This window comes from Eurytemora carolleeae, unplaced genomic scaffold (genome assembly GCF_000591075.1).
Source record: "Eurytemora carolleeae unplaced genomic scaffold, Eaff_2.0 scaffold1255, whole genome shotgun sequence".
Classification (NCBI taxonomy): domain Eukaryota; kingdom Metazoa; phylum Arthropoda; class Copepoda; order Calanoida; family Temoridae; genus Eurytemora; species Eurytemora carolleeae.
This window is the reverse complement of record NW_019397142.1, coordinates 81243-100514: the sequence shown is the minus strand read 5'-3', so window position 1 is coordinate 100514 and position 19272 is coordinate 81243. Positions and strand designations below refer to the sequence as shown.

At 33.1% G+C, this 19272-nt stretch overlaps 1 protein-coding gene and 2 long non-coding RNA genes across 5 annotated transcripts; all 3 read left to right on the top strand.

Annotated features, from left to right (window-relative positions):
- Positions 1-508: 508 nt before the first annotated feature.
- LOC111712300 (uncharacterized) lies at positions 509-15255 on the top strand (the record flags this gene model as incomplete). 3 transcript variants are annotated; one of them, XM_023486871.1, is given in 26 exon segments in its annotated part: positions 509-608; positions 1202-1335; positions 2490-2618; positions 2689-2868; positions 2938-3177; positions 3353-3502; positions 3561-3659; positions 3731-3827; positions 3930-4348; positions 4694-6445; positions 6501-6681; positions 7057-7424; positions 7481-7725; positions 7777-7909; positions 7982-8171; positions 8239-8453; positions 8574-8673; positions 9212-9362; positions 9566-9755; positions 9817-10020; positions 10813-10899; positions 10980-11417; positions 11919-12028; positions 12295-12346; positions 12407-12442; positions 14544-15255. In XM_023486871.1, coding segments are annotated over 26 exon segments (6011 nt in total), but the record flags the coding sequence as incomplete, so codon positions are not given.
- Positions 15256-15861: 606 nt separating this feature from the next.
- LOC111712298 (uncharacterized) lies at positions 15862-17307 on the top strand. The gene is made up of 3 exons (XR_002767421.1): positions 15862-16064; positions 16591-16657; positions 16932-17307. It is a non-coding gene; the product is annotated as an uncharacterized LOC111712298 (long non-coding RNA).
- A 523-nt stretch (positions 17308-17830) lies between these two features.
- Positions 17831-18719, top strand: LOC111712297 (uncharacterized). The gene is made up of 2 exons (XR_002767420.1): positions 17831-17957; positions 18609-18719. It is a non-coding gene; the product is annotated as an uncharacterized LOC111712297 (long non-coding RNA).
- Positions 18720-19272: the final 553 nt, after the last annotated feature.

Below are 19272 nucleotides of genomic sequence, written 5' to 3'. Positions count from 1 at the left end.
TTTAGATTGAAGGCTCAGAGAAATAAACGTTCGGAACCTTACTATCATCCTTTTATTATGAAGAGCGTTGAGAGAAGGGAGTCTTACGATCCGGTCCTGAGAAATACCACACGGTATATATATTAGGTCTTTAGGGAAATCGCTAAGTAGCGAAACAATACTTTATTTCTTAATTCACTTTAAATAAAAATAAAAACACATTTCATTTAATGATAAGGTTCACAGATCACTTTCAAACTGTTACCTTTTGATAAAAGACCTTTTTAATTTGGTTATAATTGAAACTTGTCTATTGGAAAAAAAGTTTTATTGCAGAAAATTTAAGCTAAAATAAAAGACTATGCTTTAATATAAATATTCTTAAACACAAGACAACAACCCAAGGGAATTTTGGTGGAATTATGAAATATTAACATAAACCTAATTCACACAATTAACAGAGTAGTAGGAAATAAAAGTTTATTGTGCACACTTGATGGAATAAAACAGAACATATTTCTGTTTTCAGCTAGTGTGACTGTGACTGAGAATGATAGCCAAAAAAACCGGTTGATTGATGGGAACTGGGCTACTAATAGCTATTGGTCTACCTCTGAGGCTGAGAAAATGTAAGTTCTTTATTGAATTTTTAAATAAGCTTTCTGATACCCTTAAGCCAACTATACATCCAAACGTCTGTAGAAAATGTGAGATAACATGCCAGGCCCTCCTTATCTTTTTATTCCACTTGTTCACTAGTTACGACCAAACCAACTCTGAAAGGCAGCCTTACATGGCACAAGTTGCACTTTAAAAGTCTCAATCCATACAAACTAAAAGTTTGTTCAAAACAAGCAAATTTGGTCATATTTTCGCTTAAATTTGAGAAATTTCAAAATATCATTTGCTCTACAATGAGATTCTTATATAGACAGTGGAGTATGAAGTTAAAAATATAGTATTCTTTTTGTATTTGTTATAAAGTTAATGGTTTTTAATTTTTTTCAGATTAACCTTCATTAGACAATTAAAAATCATAATTTGTGCTGAACAGTCATATTTCTATTCCACTGTAGCTTCAGATACCTTCTAGAAAAGATGAGTTTGGATCAATTAAATCAATCTGATATCAATTAGATGAAATATGAATATATGCATCTTATGCGAGAGACAACCGGCTTTTGGAAAATGCATCTTGTATTGTAATGGATTTTTTTTCTAGGCGTGCTATATTAAAGTATGACTCTCCTGTCACAGCTACTTGGATCTATCTTCTTGGAACTAATGAAAATGATAACAAGCAAAGTAAAATTCGCATGTATTACCAAGGTCCTGGAGATAATAACTGGCAGAAAGGTATCCACCATCTCCCATTTAGAAGAGATTCATCCAAATTTGCTATATTTAACATGTTTGCCATTAAACTGTCAATCATGTTTGCATGTATGGCAAGGTGGCTAAATGCTAAAACTTTTTCAAACTTCTTTTCTTATCCAACTTTCAAATGCAGAGGCTAAGGTAAAAGACAGTGTAGAGGTGAGTCAGAGTCTATACAAATCTAAAATAGTTCCTCACGTATTCGTTATTTGGTCCATAGAATCTAATTGAATGTGGTCAAAAAATACTTAGACATTATGTGTATGAAAAATATTTTGGCAAATGGTCCGGGTTTTCAGTAAAAAAATTCCAGGGTTAGCAAATATCTACAACTGCTAAGAAAACTGTTTGAAAAACAAAGATTTAGGTCCCAAATAAAATTATTAAAAAGATTTGAGGGTTTTGCTCAACAATTAGTCAACTGTGTCTCAGGGGGAAGCCCAACTAGGAGTGGGTTAACCTAGATCATAAAAGGAATTGAGTATTTGCCACAAACTCTAATTTTCTAATCCCTATATCTCTGCAACCATGGATAAATAAATAAACATAGACAGCTTATGTCACCAAGAATTGTACCGTCCACGAACTCATACTTTTAGGGGTCAAAGTGTACTTCGATGGTAAGTGGGGTGGTTTGGTGTTTTAATTGATTTCATAGAATAGAGTTAAAATAACTCCGGGAATGGAACTATTTGAACAACAATATTTCACTGAGCAATATATCAAATTGACGAGAACTGAAGAAGGACATGAGAAGGACTATACTAACTTAAATTTCTCTCTACAGAACTCATGTACACCACAAGTACTCAATGACATAAGAACAGCCAATGTTCACAACCGACCAATAGTTAATCTATATAATAGGAATATCTTTAAAACATCTCTGTACATTAATATCTTTCAAGATGAAAAATGTCGTCTTATGCGCAATCTATCTTTATCTATGTCTGCAACCCAATGTCGGAGACCTTAGATATTTCAATCTATACATTCTGTCAGATCAAATAATCTAAGTTTGAAACATTTAAGGGTTCACAATATCAGGTGGCTAAGATAAAGGGATTGGAACATTTGAGTTTGTTGCAAAGACTCAATTCCTTTTAATGTTAAAATAAACAAAGAAATTATAGGGCCAAATCAAGAGCAAACACTTGAGAAATCTAGCTGGACAGAATTCAAAGGACCTAGTCTTCCTGTTCAAACTCTGATATTCTACCAACGTGAAGAAAGAGAATTAAAAATCGCAGAGATTCTTGTTGGTATGTATTAATTATATTTCAGATTACATGATTTAGACAAATTATACCTTACATGCCACCTAATTCTTAGTAACAACTGAATCTGGATGTATGGCCGACAATGGGGACCAGTGCATCTTTCCATTTAGAAGACCTAGTGATGGTACAATTGTGACAGACAACACATGCTTCAACGGTGGATGTGCCATCAGACTAACTGATAAGGCCAGGATGAAGGAGGCAGGGGCATGCATGCCAGGCTGCCTAGGAAGTAATGTTCTTATTTTTATATTTTATTTTACAAGTGGTTTTTTTTATGTTTTAACAACATTAATTATAGCTAAGGACTGTCCAGACAGTGTCACCCTTGGTCAACATATGACATCAAATTTCTCACCTGCAGTAAGAAGTGCAGCCAATACATTTGAGGCTAAATGTGAAGATGGCCATGCTTTCTTTCATGAGGATAATGGTGATTATACAGCTCACACAACACTAATTGGAACTTGCACTTATGATATTGATACTTTTGATATGGCTTGGAAGTATGAATATGGATCAACTTTAGGAGACTGTGTTGGTAATATATTTGTTTAAAAATGAAATGTAAAACATGAAATCAAGAAAAAATTTAAATTCAGTACAAGATTATGACAGTATATGAATATCAGTGGTATCAAAATATTTGACATTTAAATATTTTTGTTTCTTTGATTCAAACAACAGGCACATTTCACCAGAATAAAAATTTTTAGAGTATTGTAGTGAAACTCTTCCATCCAACCCAAGAGATGCATATTCTAATGATTTAAATGGATATACTATCGTGGGAAAAATTAAGACTTACACTTGTAAAACTGGATATGAGTTCAAAACTGCAATTCCTACAAACTCTGGGTCTCAAGGTTAAGAAAAAAATGGTTTTTAACAGATTTACGTCATTCCCTGTTATTAAAAATTCAGATCCAGTGTTGACAAGTGAAGTAAAAGCAACCTGTACAAGTTCAGCAAGTGATGTTCCGAAATGGATTTTTGATTACTCTCTTCCAACATCTTGCGAAAGTAACTAAACTATTTTATTTTTTATCTACTTATTTACTTATAGTTATTTTTAAACATCTACTTTTCTCAAGAAATAGTGTGTCCACACCCTGGAACTCTAGTTGTTTCTGATGGTATTGCTACTTTAGTCTCTAATGATACAACAGTGTACTATAGAGATCAAGTTAGGTAGGAATATTAAAAAGTCTATTTTCTTTAGAGCTGAAACAGGGGTTTGTTTTGATTTATGATATTTTGGTCTGTTAATTGATTGTGTTAATGCATTTTTAGTTGGAAATGCTTAGACCGGAGATTCAATCTCAAAAAACAGAACAGTGGGAGCCAGTCCTCATCCACCAAAACTTTTGATTGTAATTCAGATAAAACATATTCTGAAGACATTAAAGATTACAGATGTGAAGCAAAATACTGTGATAATCCATTAAAACCAGATGATGGTCTTAATTTCACTTATAACTGGGATGGTAATCTTGTAAATATTGGGAGTAAGTTTGAGTACACATGTAAAGGAGGCACAGCTCTTGATGGGGATCATACGAATAAAACAAGTGCAGCAATACGCTTTAGTGTAAATTGTAATAGTAGTGGAGAATTTGAATACCCATCACTGTTTCCACAATGTTATGAAAAAGTGTTGTGTGGTTCCCCACCTGATCAACCAGTAAATGGAACTAGAATATGGATAAAAGGTAAGAAGTGACATTGTACAAACAAAATTTCTGTTAGGAAAATATAAAATCTATCTGGAGTGCTCAGTGTTGCCCAGGTTTATATCAATATTCTCAGTAAAAGTTACTGTTTCACATTTAAATGTACTTGTGGTTGAAATTAAAGCATGATTAAGCTGAAGTGGTAAACGTTACCAATAGAATTTTTAAAAAATTGCTAATTTTTTCAAGCCTTTTTCACCCTCTTTGGTACCCATGGGTTCTCCCAAAAAGATTTCAGCAAGATTGTTACAATATGATTTTTTTTTCATATAAAAATTAGATTGGTTCTGAAAAAGGTAAAACTCATAATTTTTCTAATCAAAGGTTCTGAACCAGAGATGCTTTATGAGACCAAGATAAAGTATACCTGTAAACCAGGATCTCAATTTCTTGTAGGAAATAACTTTAGAAAAACAAAAGTACTAGAATGTCTATGGAAGAAAAGTTGGGAACCTGCAACTCTTCCTGAATGCAAAGTAACACATTGTGTAAAACCTGCTACTCCTTTGGCATCTCTAAACTATAACTTTACATGGGACAACCAAGCAGTATTGGTTGACAACTATTATATTTACTACTGTGATTCAGATAAAGCATTAGAGAGTGATACCAGAAATAAATCATCAGCATCAAATTCTATAAGTGTTAAGTGTAACTCCCTTGGGGACTTTGAGTATCCAGAGATTTGGCCACAATGTTTTGAAACTATATCTTGTGGTTCTCCCCCTGATGTTCCTATAAATGGAACTAGAGAGTGGGTAAAGGGAGCTGTAAATGAAACTGTTTATGAAACCAAGATTAAGTACTCATGCAAACCAGGGTCTCAGTTTAAGACCAGTAATGGATATTTCATGAACATATTCATTGACTGTCACTGGAGTAAAGTCTGGTATCCGTTACCTCTTCCACCTTGTGAAATAACTCACTGCTTAGAGCCCCAGTCAACATTTCCCTCTTTAAACTTTAATTACACATGGGATAATGAGTTAGTTCCTGTTGGGAACAACATAACCTATGAATGTAAATCAAATATGGTATTAGAGCAGAACACAACCCTTAAGTTGGAGTCCATAGATTTCATACAGGTAGGATGTGGTGCGGACGGAAACTTTGCTTATCCCTCTCCCTGGCCCCAATGTTCTGAAACTATTTCTTGTGGAGCTCCACCTTCTGTACCTGTAAATGGTTCCAGGACATGGATAAACGGATCTGATCAAGATGATAAATATGATACACATATTACATATAAATGTGTCCAGGGATCTATGTTTGATACAAATAATGATGGTGTAGGTGACAGTGTAAATGTTACAATTAACTGTGAATGGAGAAAAACCTGGAGTCCATGGCCTAAGTTACCAAAATGTGTAATCACCCACTGTATTGATCCTCTTCCAATGCCAGAAGATTCAAATCTAGAAGAATTAAATTCAGGCTGGGTACCAATAAATGGAAAAAAATGGTATCAATGTAAAGGCAAAAAACCTGATGGTAATCACACAAAATTCTTTGAATCTGATCGAAACAAAACTTCTTTCTCAATGCTGTGTAAACCTGATGGTAATTATGACTTTATCAATATAAGAAAAAACTGGCCAACTTGTTTAAGTAATGTGAATTGTGGCCAACCACCCAATGTAACAAATGGAGGATCAAGAACTTGGTTGAATGGTATTGAGCTCAAAGATACCTATGCCACACAAGTAAAATATCAATGTGTGAAAGGATCACAGTTTGACACAAATGGGGATCTTGAAGGAGACAGTGAGTCTATTACAACAGTGTGTAGATGGAATAAGAATTGGAGTCCCTGGTCAACTCTGCCACAATGTTATATAACCCATTGTGTAGATCCATTTTATATACCGTTATACACATCTTTAGAAGAATCTACATCTGAATTCCCAAGAATAAACTCAAACAAAGAATACAGATGTTCAAAGAGAAGTAGTAATGGAGTGCATACAAAGTTTTTTCTACATGATCGCTCTAAATCCTCATTTAGCATGCCATGTTTACCAAACGGAACATTTGGGTTCTTAAATAAAACTGAAAATTGGCCAGTTTGTGTTGAAGGTAAATTACACTTGTATATTATGAGAAGTCAGTTGTTATTTAATTTCTTTTAAAGATATTGAGTGTGAGAAGCTTCCTCCATCTATTCCATCAGATCCAGAATATTCTGATCCAAATGATGACGGCTATGTTGTCATTGACAAGATAAACTTCCCTTCAGGAGCTCTTATTCATACTGTCTATAGATCTGATAGAAATAAAACTGAAATACCTAGAAACTACATGGCAAACCTAACGTAATGTATAGAATAAATATATTCATTAATTTTTAAAGTTCTTATCAATGATGAAGAATTGATTAAAACCATTTAAGTATGTAACTTTCATTTCATGATTTAAAACTTGATTTACTTCAGCATAATGTTTTTTTGGCTTCTCCTGCAATATATCATATTCACTTTTATTATTTTTCATTATTTATTTCTAATGTTTGTCAAACAAACAGAGCTAAAGAAAAATTCCAAGATTAAACACTCCAACTTTGATTTTCCCTTTTTTAGATGTTTCTTTCCCTCCTATGGCTCTTATATTATTAAAACTTCATAACCGGTCCGATAAAGGTTTAATCCTTCTAGCATCACTAGCTAAATTTATACTGATGGATATTTAAGGTATCACTGTGGGTCTGCAAGAAAATTTCTAGATCAGGATGGAAACCATCATGATATTCATCGAATGACATGTCTCTGGGACAAGAACTGGACAGCAATCAATGAACTTGATCCTTGTGACTGGGTTCAGTGCTTAAAACCCCCGCAACCCCCGGCCATGTCAAACCTAAGAATAACATATTGGGATGGGAATCCTGTTAATTTTGGAGATCAAATTACATATGTCTGTGAGAAAGGATTTCAATTTGAAGATGATCAATATCAAGAAAGTATTAAGTATCAATGTCAAGATGGGACAAGACCTGGTACAACCAGAGGTTTTTTTAACACTCCAGCAACAGATGATCAGTGGCCAAAATGCACAGAAGGTAATACATTTAAGGAGCAGATTGAATTGATAAATTATGTTTACATTTAATTTCAGCTACATTCTGCCCAGTACCACCAAATGCCCCATTTGAGGGTTTGGTTGAAAATTATCCGACAATATTTCCTGCAATGGTTCAAGAATCCTGCAATGTAGATGGGGCTTTGGTTAACATGATATGTCCTTCCTTCCTGAGTATTCATATTACATCTGGTTATTACGGAAGAGTTAAAGGAACTAACCAGTTGTGCAATGGAAATACAGATTCTGTTACTCTTCGGTCTGATTGCTTAAATCTTCAGGTACAATTCACAAGACTGCAAAATCTTATTACTTCTTTGTAATTACTATAGGTTGTCAACACTTCTAGAACTACATGTGTTTCCAAATATAACTGCACAATATCAGTAGAAACCTCCTTTCAAACCTGGAAATCTCCTTGTGATAAGAAACAAAAAAATCAGTTATTGTTGAATTATGTATGCAGTAAGTTTTTTTTTATGATTTGATAAAAGAATGTGTAGGGATATTTCTTGTTTAATCAAAATATCTTTTAAGTTCGCTGCCGGGATTGGGATGCTTCTGTCAATGAAAAAAATTGTGTTTACAATTCCTTAACATTGAATTTATGGAAATCCCATTTGGACCTAGTAAATGTCACAAATGAAGACATGAAAACTATTCTTATATCTGAGCTCAGCAAGCATGTTGACAGTGGTGTTCATTCCATTCAGGATCTAAGCAGCAGGTTTTTATTCCATGTTTTGTTCATTTGATAATATTATATTTTTCAATAATTTCACTTATGTTTTTAGAGATATCAGTAATGCAAAAGGGTCATTGTGCTCTATTGCGTTTATGTACCTTGCCCTTACAGATACAATTAAAAGTAAAACTGAAATGCAAAATCTGTCTTATGATAAAATGAAAGAGACAATGATTGATGAAATCATGAAGATTAAGAATCTGAACAGTTCTAATTATGATGCTAGTCAAAATGATGAGACTCACATGAGAGTATTTAAACAAGGTAACAGATATTTTAAAGAAAACAGATAGTGCTCTGAACCTTTTGGACCAGCGTGTATTGTCATTAAGCCCATTTTTTACAAAACTATTTTTTCCCCTTGCGTAAAATGTCTTGTTTTAGCACTTTGTGGAACTTTTACAGTCAACACAGGATCCAAATCCATTGGATCTGTTACAAATAATGAAAGTAGAGTTCAAAGAAAATATGGAGCAAATCTCAGGTGAAACAAATAAAGATTTCAAAAAAAGTTCTAACAATAAATGTTTCCCAACTAGGGTTTCCATTTTTCTGGAAAAAAATTTCCATTTTGGAAATGGAATGATCCGGAAATTTGTTGCGTAAACTGGAATTCCGGGATAATTCCGGTATAAATGGAAACCAGAAATTTCCGGAACAATTTTCCGGAAAATTTCCGGAACGATCCCTAAATTTCCATTTTACGGAAAAAAAATCGTTTCGGAAATCGTTCCGGAATTCCGGTTTTCCGGAACCTTTTCCACAATGGAAATGGAAAAAATTTCCGGATCATTTCCCTACGTAAACCGTAACCCGGAATTCCGGTTGAAACCCTATTCCCAAGAGAATTGTTCTTAAAATTGGTTAGATGTTGCATGCCAGAAGCACACTCTGACATAGAAACCAATTTTGCAAGATAAAATTTTCGTACATGCCATGCATGCTTATTGTTTACTGCTAAGTTAAATAATTATGATTTAAAAGTTAACAAATCAAGTTACAAAGCCAATTTATTTTAAAAGGTATGAATGTGGTCTTGCCAGAAAGTTTTTAAGCAAAGAAACCAATAAAACATATGATGAGAGATGGATGAGCTGTAATTGGAACAAAAGTTGGACGCCTTCTGATACTCTTGATGAGTGTGTCTGGGTGCAATGTCTTAATCCACCTACAGTAAGAACAATCTATGCATAAAAAGAAATAGTAATGAAGAGAGACTGCTCTACTAAATAAGACTCAATATGAGCACTTTGATTAGCTTGTTTTCAATATTTCAATTCAAGTACAAAATTTTAAAAGTAATTATCACCACTTCAGCCTAAATTTTCATATTCATCATTCTAAAGCTTTAAGCGACTAAATGATACTTCTTTTAGCCTCCTGTTTTATCTGGATTAGTATCTATGTGGGATGGAACTCCAGTAGATTTTCATAGCACAGTTGGATACAGGTGCATAAATGACTCGTTGTTCTTTGAGCAGAACAAAGATATAGTTCAATGGAATATGACTTGTTTACCAGGAGGTTCTTGGGATATACCAGATCACTGGCCTAGTTGTTTGTCATGTAAGTAGACAATTTAGTTATTAGATTGGGATAATGTAAAAAAAACCTAAATTCATTCTAGCAATAAACTGTACGGAACCTCCTCAAAGGCCTCAATCAGGAACTTGGGAATGGAATCACTCTTATGAATACCAGACTCAAATTATCTACACCTGTGGTCCTTTTGGAATGTTTAAATCACCTAGTGGAAAGCTCTATGCTGCCACTACTGCAGTGTGTGCTTGGAATAAAACCTGGACACCTCCATTACTGGATCCTTGTCAAGGTAAATATCCATTTTTATTCAAAACCTGGATTATGTGAGAGTAGGGCTGGGCGCACGTTCCGACTTTTTGAAATCGTTCCGTTCCGTTCAAGAACGAGGGCCTTCAGATAAATTGTTCCATTCTCATTCCTTTTTTGTTGTATCGTTCCGTTACGTTCCGTTCCGTTCCGTTCTGAGTAGAAGAATGGTCTTTCCGTTCCGTTCCGGGAAGAACGGTTCCATCTCTTTCGTTCCGTTCTTAGTCAAAGAACGTTTCCATCCCCCTGTTCTGTTCTTAGTATAGAACGATTACTAAAACCGGGTAACCTTAAAAAAGGGGGTGTACAATTTGTAGATTTTTAAAAAATATTTAATTTTCATAATCAATATTTCAATAATATAAAAAAGAAAAAAAATTACTTTTCTATATTATTGTGTCTAATGTCATTTACAATAATCTATCTTTCAATTTCGGTTCATTATACATACAGAGAAAATTTAAACTTGAAACACATTCCTGACTTAGAACGTGTTCTTGAAAATAAGAACGTGTTAACGATTTTAACCGTTCTTTTCAAGCAATTCCCGTTCAGTTCCGTTCTGTTCTTTTACTAATCGTTCCAAAATTTTTAAGAACGCATTCTGAGCGTTCGTTTTTTTCTGAACGATGGGATCGTTCTTGATCGTTCCGTTCGTTTTCGGGAAAGAACGGTCGTTCCACCAGGAACGCGCCCAGCCCTTTGTGAGAGGTAGTCATTAGTCAGAAGAATGCTTAATTCAAAGTAATCTTGTTCATTTTATCAACATTTTCAGCAACTCATTGCCAAGAGATTCCTGCCCCGTCTAGGGATACAGGTCTTGTCTACAAACCTGATCCTAAAAACCCTCTAACAGTTTCAGGTTAACACAATATTATGAAAACATTTTATTTCAACCTCAGAAAATTTAAACTAAACATTCTGATATAATTATCTACACAGGAGCCAGTCAATATAACCCTGAAATTCCAGCAAAATTACCATTTCCCGGACCAAGCTTCTGCTCAAAGAATACAAAGCTTATGATTATTGGAAGCATTCCGAGCACAGCAAAATCTGTTCCCGCAATATCAATTGCTGAAAGCACAGTAACTGAAGGATTACATGTTAATTTAAATCTAAAGCAAAATATGATAGAAAGATACAGTGTGATCAATAGAACCAAATCTGATGTTGCTGGTGCAATCGGAGATGGGACAAGTATAGATTTTGATGAACCATTTATTCTAAACATCAACTGTGATCAAGATGGCTGGAATCTTCAAGTTAACACTGAACTTCCATATGATACTGTTTTACATACTGTCCCTTTGGAGAATTTAACTTTGATCACAGTAACTGGTGATATTGTCATTAATTTCATTGGGATTGGAGGCCAAGGTAATTTGGGTATTTTGCATAAATAAATTATTTCATAATTTTAATATTAGTATTATTATCAAGAATGTATATATACTAACTAGGCTTTTAGGGCGCTTTGCGCCCATCTTCTATTTCAACTTATAATTGTGGCTTTATCGATGAACATCTTCTCTTTGTACGGATTTCCTAATTTTTTTTTGCGAATTTTTTTAATTTTTCAAAAATATAAAACTTTTAAACACAAATTTTAAAATTTTGATCATTCATAAACCTTCCCTGGGGTCACGTGAGGTCCCACAAAAAATTTGGGCCTGATCGGTTCAGCCGTTTTGACGTTTATTGGATACAAACAAACAGAAAAACAGACAGACAAGACAAATTTATATATAGATGTATGTTAAAATGAAGGTCAACTTCACTGATATTAAATTTAAAAACTAATTATTTTTCAAATTTTTTTAAACAATGAACAAATTAGACAAAATCCATGTCAATATAAAAAAAATGTCCATTTTTCAGACTTGAGTCCTGCTCCTCCCATTGGGTTTAATCTAACCTATATTTGCCCCCCTGGAGAAGTGTTTGATTCAGATTGGTTAGCTACACCATTTGTTTTGACAACATGTCAGGTATGTAAATAGTGTGGGCTTGTACATTGTTGTACATAGGATTTGTACATGGGATATTAAGAGAAATAAGAAATGAGAACATAAACAAAATAAGAATCACTAGTTGTAACTCTTATTGCTTAAACAAAGATTCAGTGGACAGTTGTATAAAACCAGCCAGAGATCAAACCTGAAATAAAAAGTTATCATCATTGTACTAATACAAACGCCAACCAGTGATATGCAAAAAGTTGATTTTATTTATGATGACTCCCAAAAAATTTTAGGAATCTGGCTCTTTTGATTCAGTTGAATGGTCTGACTATAAATGTGTGTTACGTAAGTAAAACGTCATATTATATTTCATGATTATAAAAGGAAAATTTTATTATTTTTTAGCCACAACAACAGAGTGTTATGACTGCACTACAACAAGTAAGTGTGACTATAAAAATGTGAAATAATGATTGTTAATTAGTCTAATGAATATGAAACATATGAGTCCCATTTCACTTGGCCTCAATCAACATTTTAAGAAAAAATAATGGAATTAGTAAATCATTTGAGTAATATCAAATCATATTTGAATAAAGTGAAATACATGGAGAGCTGAAAAGTCTTGGGATATTTAAAATCTAATATGACTTATTAGGACAGCTCAGAGTCTAAAACTAAAGAACGAAAAGTTTTGGCTTAAATTTTAAGTTCATGGTTAAATGCCACTTCTGACTTAATTTAAACCTGAACTTTAACCTTGAGGTTAAATCTTGAAATCCTGCAATCCCTATTTGTCTATCATCATTCAGCAGTAAGCAGCATTCAACTAATTACGATATTTAAAAGTAAAAACCTTGAATTAATAAATTTCACGTTTTAGATTAATAAATGTTTGCACGTAAACCCAAAATACGGTTGTAACTGGAAATAAGTTTTGTTTTCCGTCGAGTAAATAATTTCAAATTTAAAAAACAGCTGATTACTGTTAGTTACGTAATCCTATTCTCTGATTGGTTCAGATCGGGAAATTCAAATTTGAAATTGAGAAAGTTTAATATATAAGTAGCTATTCATTATTTTACAGAACTTTTAACCTCAAACTTAAAATTCGCGCATTCTTTAGTTTTAGACTCAGGAACTGTTGTTTTGTAGACAATTTGATATTAAACTCATAAAGTTTGATATTAAAATATAGAATACTAGAAATTCAAGGCGCTTCGCGCCCTTCTTTCTAGCCTTAGAGGGCGCTTCGCGCCCATCTTCTAAATTAGTTGTGAACATGTTCTCTTTGTGTACATCGTAAAACAAAACAAAAATAAAAGCAGTCATTCAGGCAATGTGCCTGAGGACTCAGGCAGTTAGTATTATAGCCTAGTTTTAGGCCTAAAGGAAGGGCTTTGGGTATGTAGGAAAAGTAGAAAATTTCAACAGCCTTAGACCAATACTTTTTGAGTTATGTAAAAAAACCAAAGGGGGGGGGTCAAATTGACCCCCCCCCCAGCAGGAATAGGGTTAATTTTCTTCATAAAATGGCATGAATTATACAAAAAAAATTAAAATAGATATTGTGCCTTGTGAGTGTCTTCTTCTATTTTTTTCTGTCTAAGTTGACATGAAATCATCAGAGATGAGATTGTTATCATTTAATAAAATAAAAACAAAAATAACGATGCAAGGAATTAGATAATTATATAAAAATAGAATTCATAGCGAAAGAATGTATATTATTTTTTTTAAATCACAGTTCATCAATATTCAATACTATTCTACTATGTAGGGGCAGGGCACTTTCCGACCTTTTTTTAAATCGTTCGTTTCTGTTCTAGAATGAGGGCCTTCAGTTATATTGTTCCATTGCTGTTCTTGTCGAAATATTATTGATGACTATAAGTTGTAATATCTGAATGATTTGTTTTAAATTAAATTGATTTTTTTACGATCTGAGTCGTATCTTGCAACTTTCTTAATTTGTATGGACGCTATGTTCTTCAGTATAAGTCGTTTTAATAATTGTCTCTTTATAGACGCAATAGATAGAAGTAAGATTAGTCGCAATCAAAAACGATTATTTTTCGCCTAAAGCCTATATCCCTTTTCATTTTTCGTGAACACTCCCTTTTACACAAAGTTTATGCTTTTTACACAAAGTTTATGCTTTTTACACAAAGTGTATGCTTTAAATTTGTTCAGATTTTTGTAATTATTAATTTTAATTTTTTTTAATGTTGAGTACTGATCATACGAAATAAAATTCTATTTTTTATCTTCTTTCTCCATTTTTTCGTTTGATGACTGTCTCTTATATGAAACTGTGTAGAGCTGCTGATATTCTTAACAGGTCAGAACTGCTTAGTATAATGCAGTATATTTGAAATCTCAAATATCACAGTCATGAGACTTAAAGTTTAGTTTTTCTTTTGCATACGTTAAGTCAGTTTTTTTTAGCAGGGGTAGGGGGTAGGCCCCGCTCCCCCAAACCCTCTCCACCCTCAAGCTCAATCCATGCCAACATACGTATACATCTAGACAGATGTTCTAGATTACCTCTGAATGTTCCACCCAGTGATATCAAAATTTAAACCTACAGCGTTGGTCACCTAGGATACACAAGCTGACTGTGACAATTAGGTAAGAGGTACCGGTCAAAAGTCCAAATTATGACTTGATTAAGGACCTTGGTGGATGGTCCATGTCAATGCTTTATCTAAGAATTGAATTTGAAAGAGTTCTGTAAGACTGTAAGTCATTTTCCGGCGCGTAGATAGGCGGGAGCTGCAGTCCTTTTGACCCCCCCCCTGGGCATCCCAGGGGGGGCAGGACCCCCCCCATCTCTTGGATTAATTCCTGAATACAAAGTTCAAAGTTAAAAAATGAGAAAAAATTAGGTTTGTATAAAGAAACTTTCATGACTTTGTTCCAAAAAAAATAACAATCGATGACCTTTTAATTGACATAATTGACTTATTAAAACATTATTTATCTGAATATTATAACTTGTAATGAGCATGTTCGTCCTTGATATATATATTTAGAGTTATTAATCGTTTTTATATTTTTTTTTTGTCTAATTATTCTAAGTTAATTATGAAGGGCTGTCTAATGTACTATTTTTCTTGTCTAATTATTCTAAGTTAATTATGAAGGGCTGTCCAATGTACATGATCAATTGTTCTTAAATACCTATAATTACAATGATTAACTTTGTGTATTTTTAGATTTACAGTTTTTGTAAAATATTTAAACATTTCTTAATGTAGGTATTTTTCATTGGTGGGGGGGGGGGGGGTAAAGTAGCCAAATATATGTAAGAAAGTCACAGAAGAAAAAGTTTCTGAAAAAACATAGAAATAAAAACTTTGGTAAAAAAGTCCCAATTTTCTGAAGTCCTAGGTCTAAATGTCGCTGGAAATAAAGTCCTGAGTTTTAGATTCCTAAGACTTTTTTCCTAAAATAATTTGGGGGCTGCTAACAAAATCTCAGGAAATAAGATCACAGGAATTAAAGTCCTTAGTCTTGTGAATATGAGGTCTGAGACGTTTTCATAAAAAGGACTTTTTTCTAAGCATCTGCATATTGATATTCAATCTTGGGGTGTATTTATTTCAATTGCCCTATTTTTGCATGAATGTAAACATCCTTTGTTCCCGTGCATTTTCAACTGTATAAAATATTTTTCCGGGGACTTTTATGTAAACAATCATACTGGAACCAGACAAAAATATTTTTCCGGGGACTTTTATGTAAACAATCATACTGGAATTGACAAACTTAACAATAAAAGTTTAAATATTAAGCGGAAAGAGGTGCTTCCTAATAAAGTAAAAAAATAATTTTAATTTTTTATTAATTTTAATTAAAACGTTGTCAACGTGTCATGTTTTCTGAATCTCCCTGTGTTTCTTAAACTTTTTTTACGGGAGACACTTAAATACAAAGTACTTGTTTAACTTTGACAACAATTGAAATATGAGAGAAAAATTAAACTGTTATTAAAGTCACATTTTTCATAACAAAAACATTAAAATCATGCATTCGGCAGTAGACTTTAATTAAGTCACAGGTCAGCATAAGAAATTAATTATTATCGTTACTATTAGATATTTTTTTACACTTAGTTTCCTTACCAATACGTTTGCCATTAGATATCACTTGCCATAAATTACTATTGCCGTTATAGTTATAAATAATTGTAACATTTGTTAAAGTAGATATATTTTCTATAATTACTGTTAATAAAGTGAAATTGTACATTTTTGGGGTTTATTTAAAAAAAAATAAGTTGGTCTAAATAAATTCTGGAATGTCCACCCATTTTTTTGTCGTAGTCATTAGTGTTACTTAAGGAAACAGTAATTATGACAAAAGTAATTATTTGAAATATATTTTTATACAAAAAATGTCAAAGCTTCTGAAATATTTTTTTTCTTTTAAAAAGCCAAATGGGATGATACACAATATTTTTGACAGATATCGTCACGCTAATTATTGCAAATATAAACTTAGTAAGATTGCAAATGACCATGATTACTGTATGTTTTGCAAAAAGTTAAAAATTTTAACTTTCTTCAATTCTTGAGATTGTTTAGATATGTTAATTAGAGGATTTTGTTTCCTGCTTTTCCTTTGCAATACTCTCAGCTTTTCCGGTTTCAGGTATAGTTTCCGGTTCATATATAGTACTCATTTCCGGTTTCAGGTATAGTTTCCGGTTCATAGATAGTACTCATTTCCGGTTTCAGGTATAGTTTCCGGTTCATAGATAGTACTCATTTCCGGTTTCAGGTATAGTTTCCGGTTCATATATAGTACTCATTTCCGGTTTCAGGTATAGTTTCCGGTTCATAGATAGTACTCATTTCCGGTTTCAGGTATAGTTTCCGGTTCATAGATAGTACTCATTTCCTGTACTAGTAGAACTTATTTCCAGGTTCAAGAAGTACTCATTTCCGGTATAAAGTAGCTATCATTTCCGGTTTCAGGTAAGAATAAACTCCAGTATAATAGCTTATTCAGGGCTGGGCAAACTTTTGTTAGAAAACGGTTTTTGAAAATTAACAAACGAAAAAAACATGAAGGGTTTGTGTCTGTTGCGACAATTCAACTAGGCCTTGACGAACAAAAGTACGTTCCCATCCCTACAAGCGTATCCATCCCATGAAAACGTATCCATCCTGTACTAACGTATCCATCCCATACGAATGTATCCCATCCCATACTAACATATCCATCCCATATATACTAACATATCCATCCTGTACTCATGTATCCATCCTGTACTAACGTACCCATCCCGTACTAATGTATATACANGACTTCGTTTGTGAATACACTTCATAGTTTAAATGTAAAGAAACATAGGAAAGAGAGGAAGTAATAAATGTATCCCCCCCCCCCCAACTCTAATTTTCTAATACTTAATATAGCTTTACAAATTATTTGATCTGACAGAATTCATAGTCTAAAATATCAAAGGTCTACGCCAATGGGTTGCAAAGATAGGGATTAGGAAATCTGAGTTTGTGGCAAAAACTCATTTTTTTGTATGCCCATCGGAATTGAGTTTTTGCAACAGACTCTGATTTGCAGCCTAATGATGTAGACCTTGGATATTTCAAACTATGAATTCCATTAGATCAAATGTATAGATTTGAAATATCAAAGGTTAACACCAATGGAAACTCTGGTTTCTATCAAGTACCGGGCCGACTTTGAACCTGCTAGACCAAGGTGTACAGCACACATACAGACATATAAGGCAAAACGGACAGTACGCTAATTATACAATCTCCATCAGGTCGCAAAGATATAGGGAGTAAAAAATCAGAGTTTGTGATAAATATTCTATTTCTTTAGGTTTAAGAGAGAAGCCCCGGTTACTCCAAACCTGGATTTAGATGGAGGTGAAGCAGTTGCTCAGAATATGGTGAAAAATCTGAACGCGTTATTTCGGAAGGTAAAAAAATGGAACTAAACACGTGCCTCTGACCGGAAGGTAAAAAAATGGAACTAAACATGCGCGCCTCTAACTCCAATTTTCTGATCTTTATATCTTTGAAAGCTGATGTCACAGACACATTTCAATTAATATTCATGCTAGATCTAATTGTCAAAGATTGAAATATCACATGGTTTTCAACAAGTAATTGAAAAAATACATGAAATTATAAAGATTAAAGTTACTTTAGACTTTTTATTTAATTCCAGAACTAAGCTTCAATGCTGTGATCTGTAGTTCTCTGACAGAATAGATAATAGATTGTTGTGGAGAGTGAATCAATTCCAAAATAGTATTTTCCTTAAAATCGGTTTTACTTCTTATTGCAGAAGCTATTTGATAACAAATATTAAATAATCATTTGAACTATATCATTTAGTTGATACTTCATACCAAAAAGTCATACATTTTAGTTATTATAAAGCTTATAAAAATTTAGTTTCAATTGCTTTGTCACAATTACAGCTATTTTTTTTACCAAATTTCGGTCGAATTGTCTATCAAGTTATTACAATTAAATCTGTAATTAAATTCATATCTCTCATTCGGTGAATAATTTTTAAACAGAAAATAATTTAAATTATTAATCTTGATATTATTATATTTTAGATCGATAATGGAGTTCAAAGCTACAAAGATGCAACAAGAAGATTGAACCTACACTTTAACCATTTGTAGTTATATAAATATAAATAAATATATACGGATATATCTCTTAAATATATAATTGTTATTAAAAATGTTTTGCAAATTAACAAACAAATTTTTTAAAATCTTTTTTAAAATGTTTTTTCTATTTATTTATTTTTGAAAAAAGAAATAAAAAATTTGGGACATCCTAGCAGTTGCCATGCTGCTATCTTAGAACTAGGTTGAGAGGCTCCTGCTTTCCTTTTATTCTGAACTCTGTTTATGTTTCCTGTGTTCTTTATATCTGACTCATTGCTGATTCAGTTAAAGAATGCTGACACATTGTTGATCAGACTTATTTAGCATTATAATTCCTAACATATTTTCTAAGTTTTGAGGCCTCTGAATGTAGTTCTTGTGACATAGAGTTGTGGAGCAGGAAGGAAAGAGATGAGGAAGTTTCAAGAAGGAAGAGTATGAGAGATCTTAGTAAAATATCCCTGCTTTCTTTCATTTTCAAGTCTTTTGGTTTTATGCGGAATTAACCCATAACTGCACCAATTGTGCAAAATAGGGAGTTGAGAACCTTAAAGCCCCATCAGGTGGAATCTTCCTCAGTAGTTCAGTCCTCACAGTTTCAAGG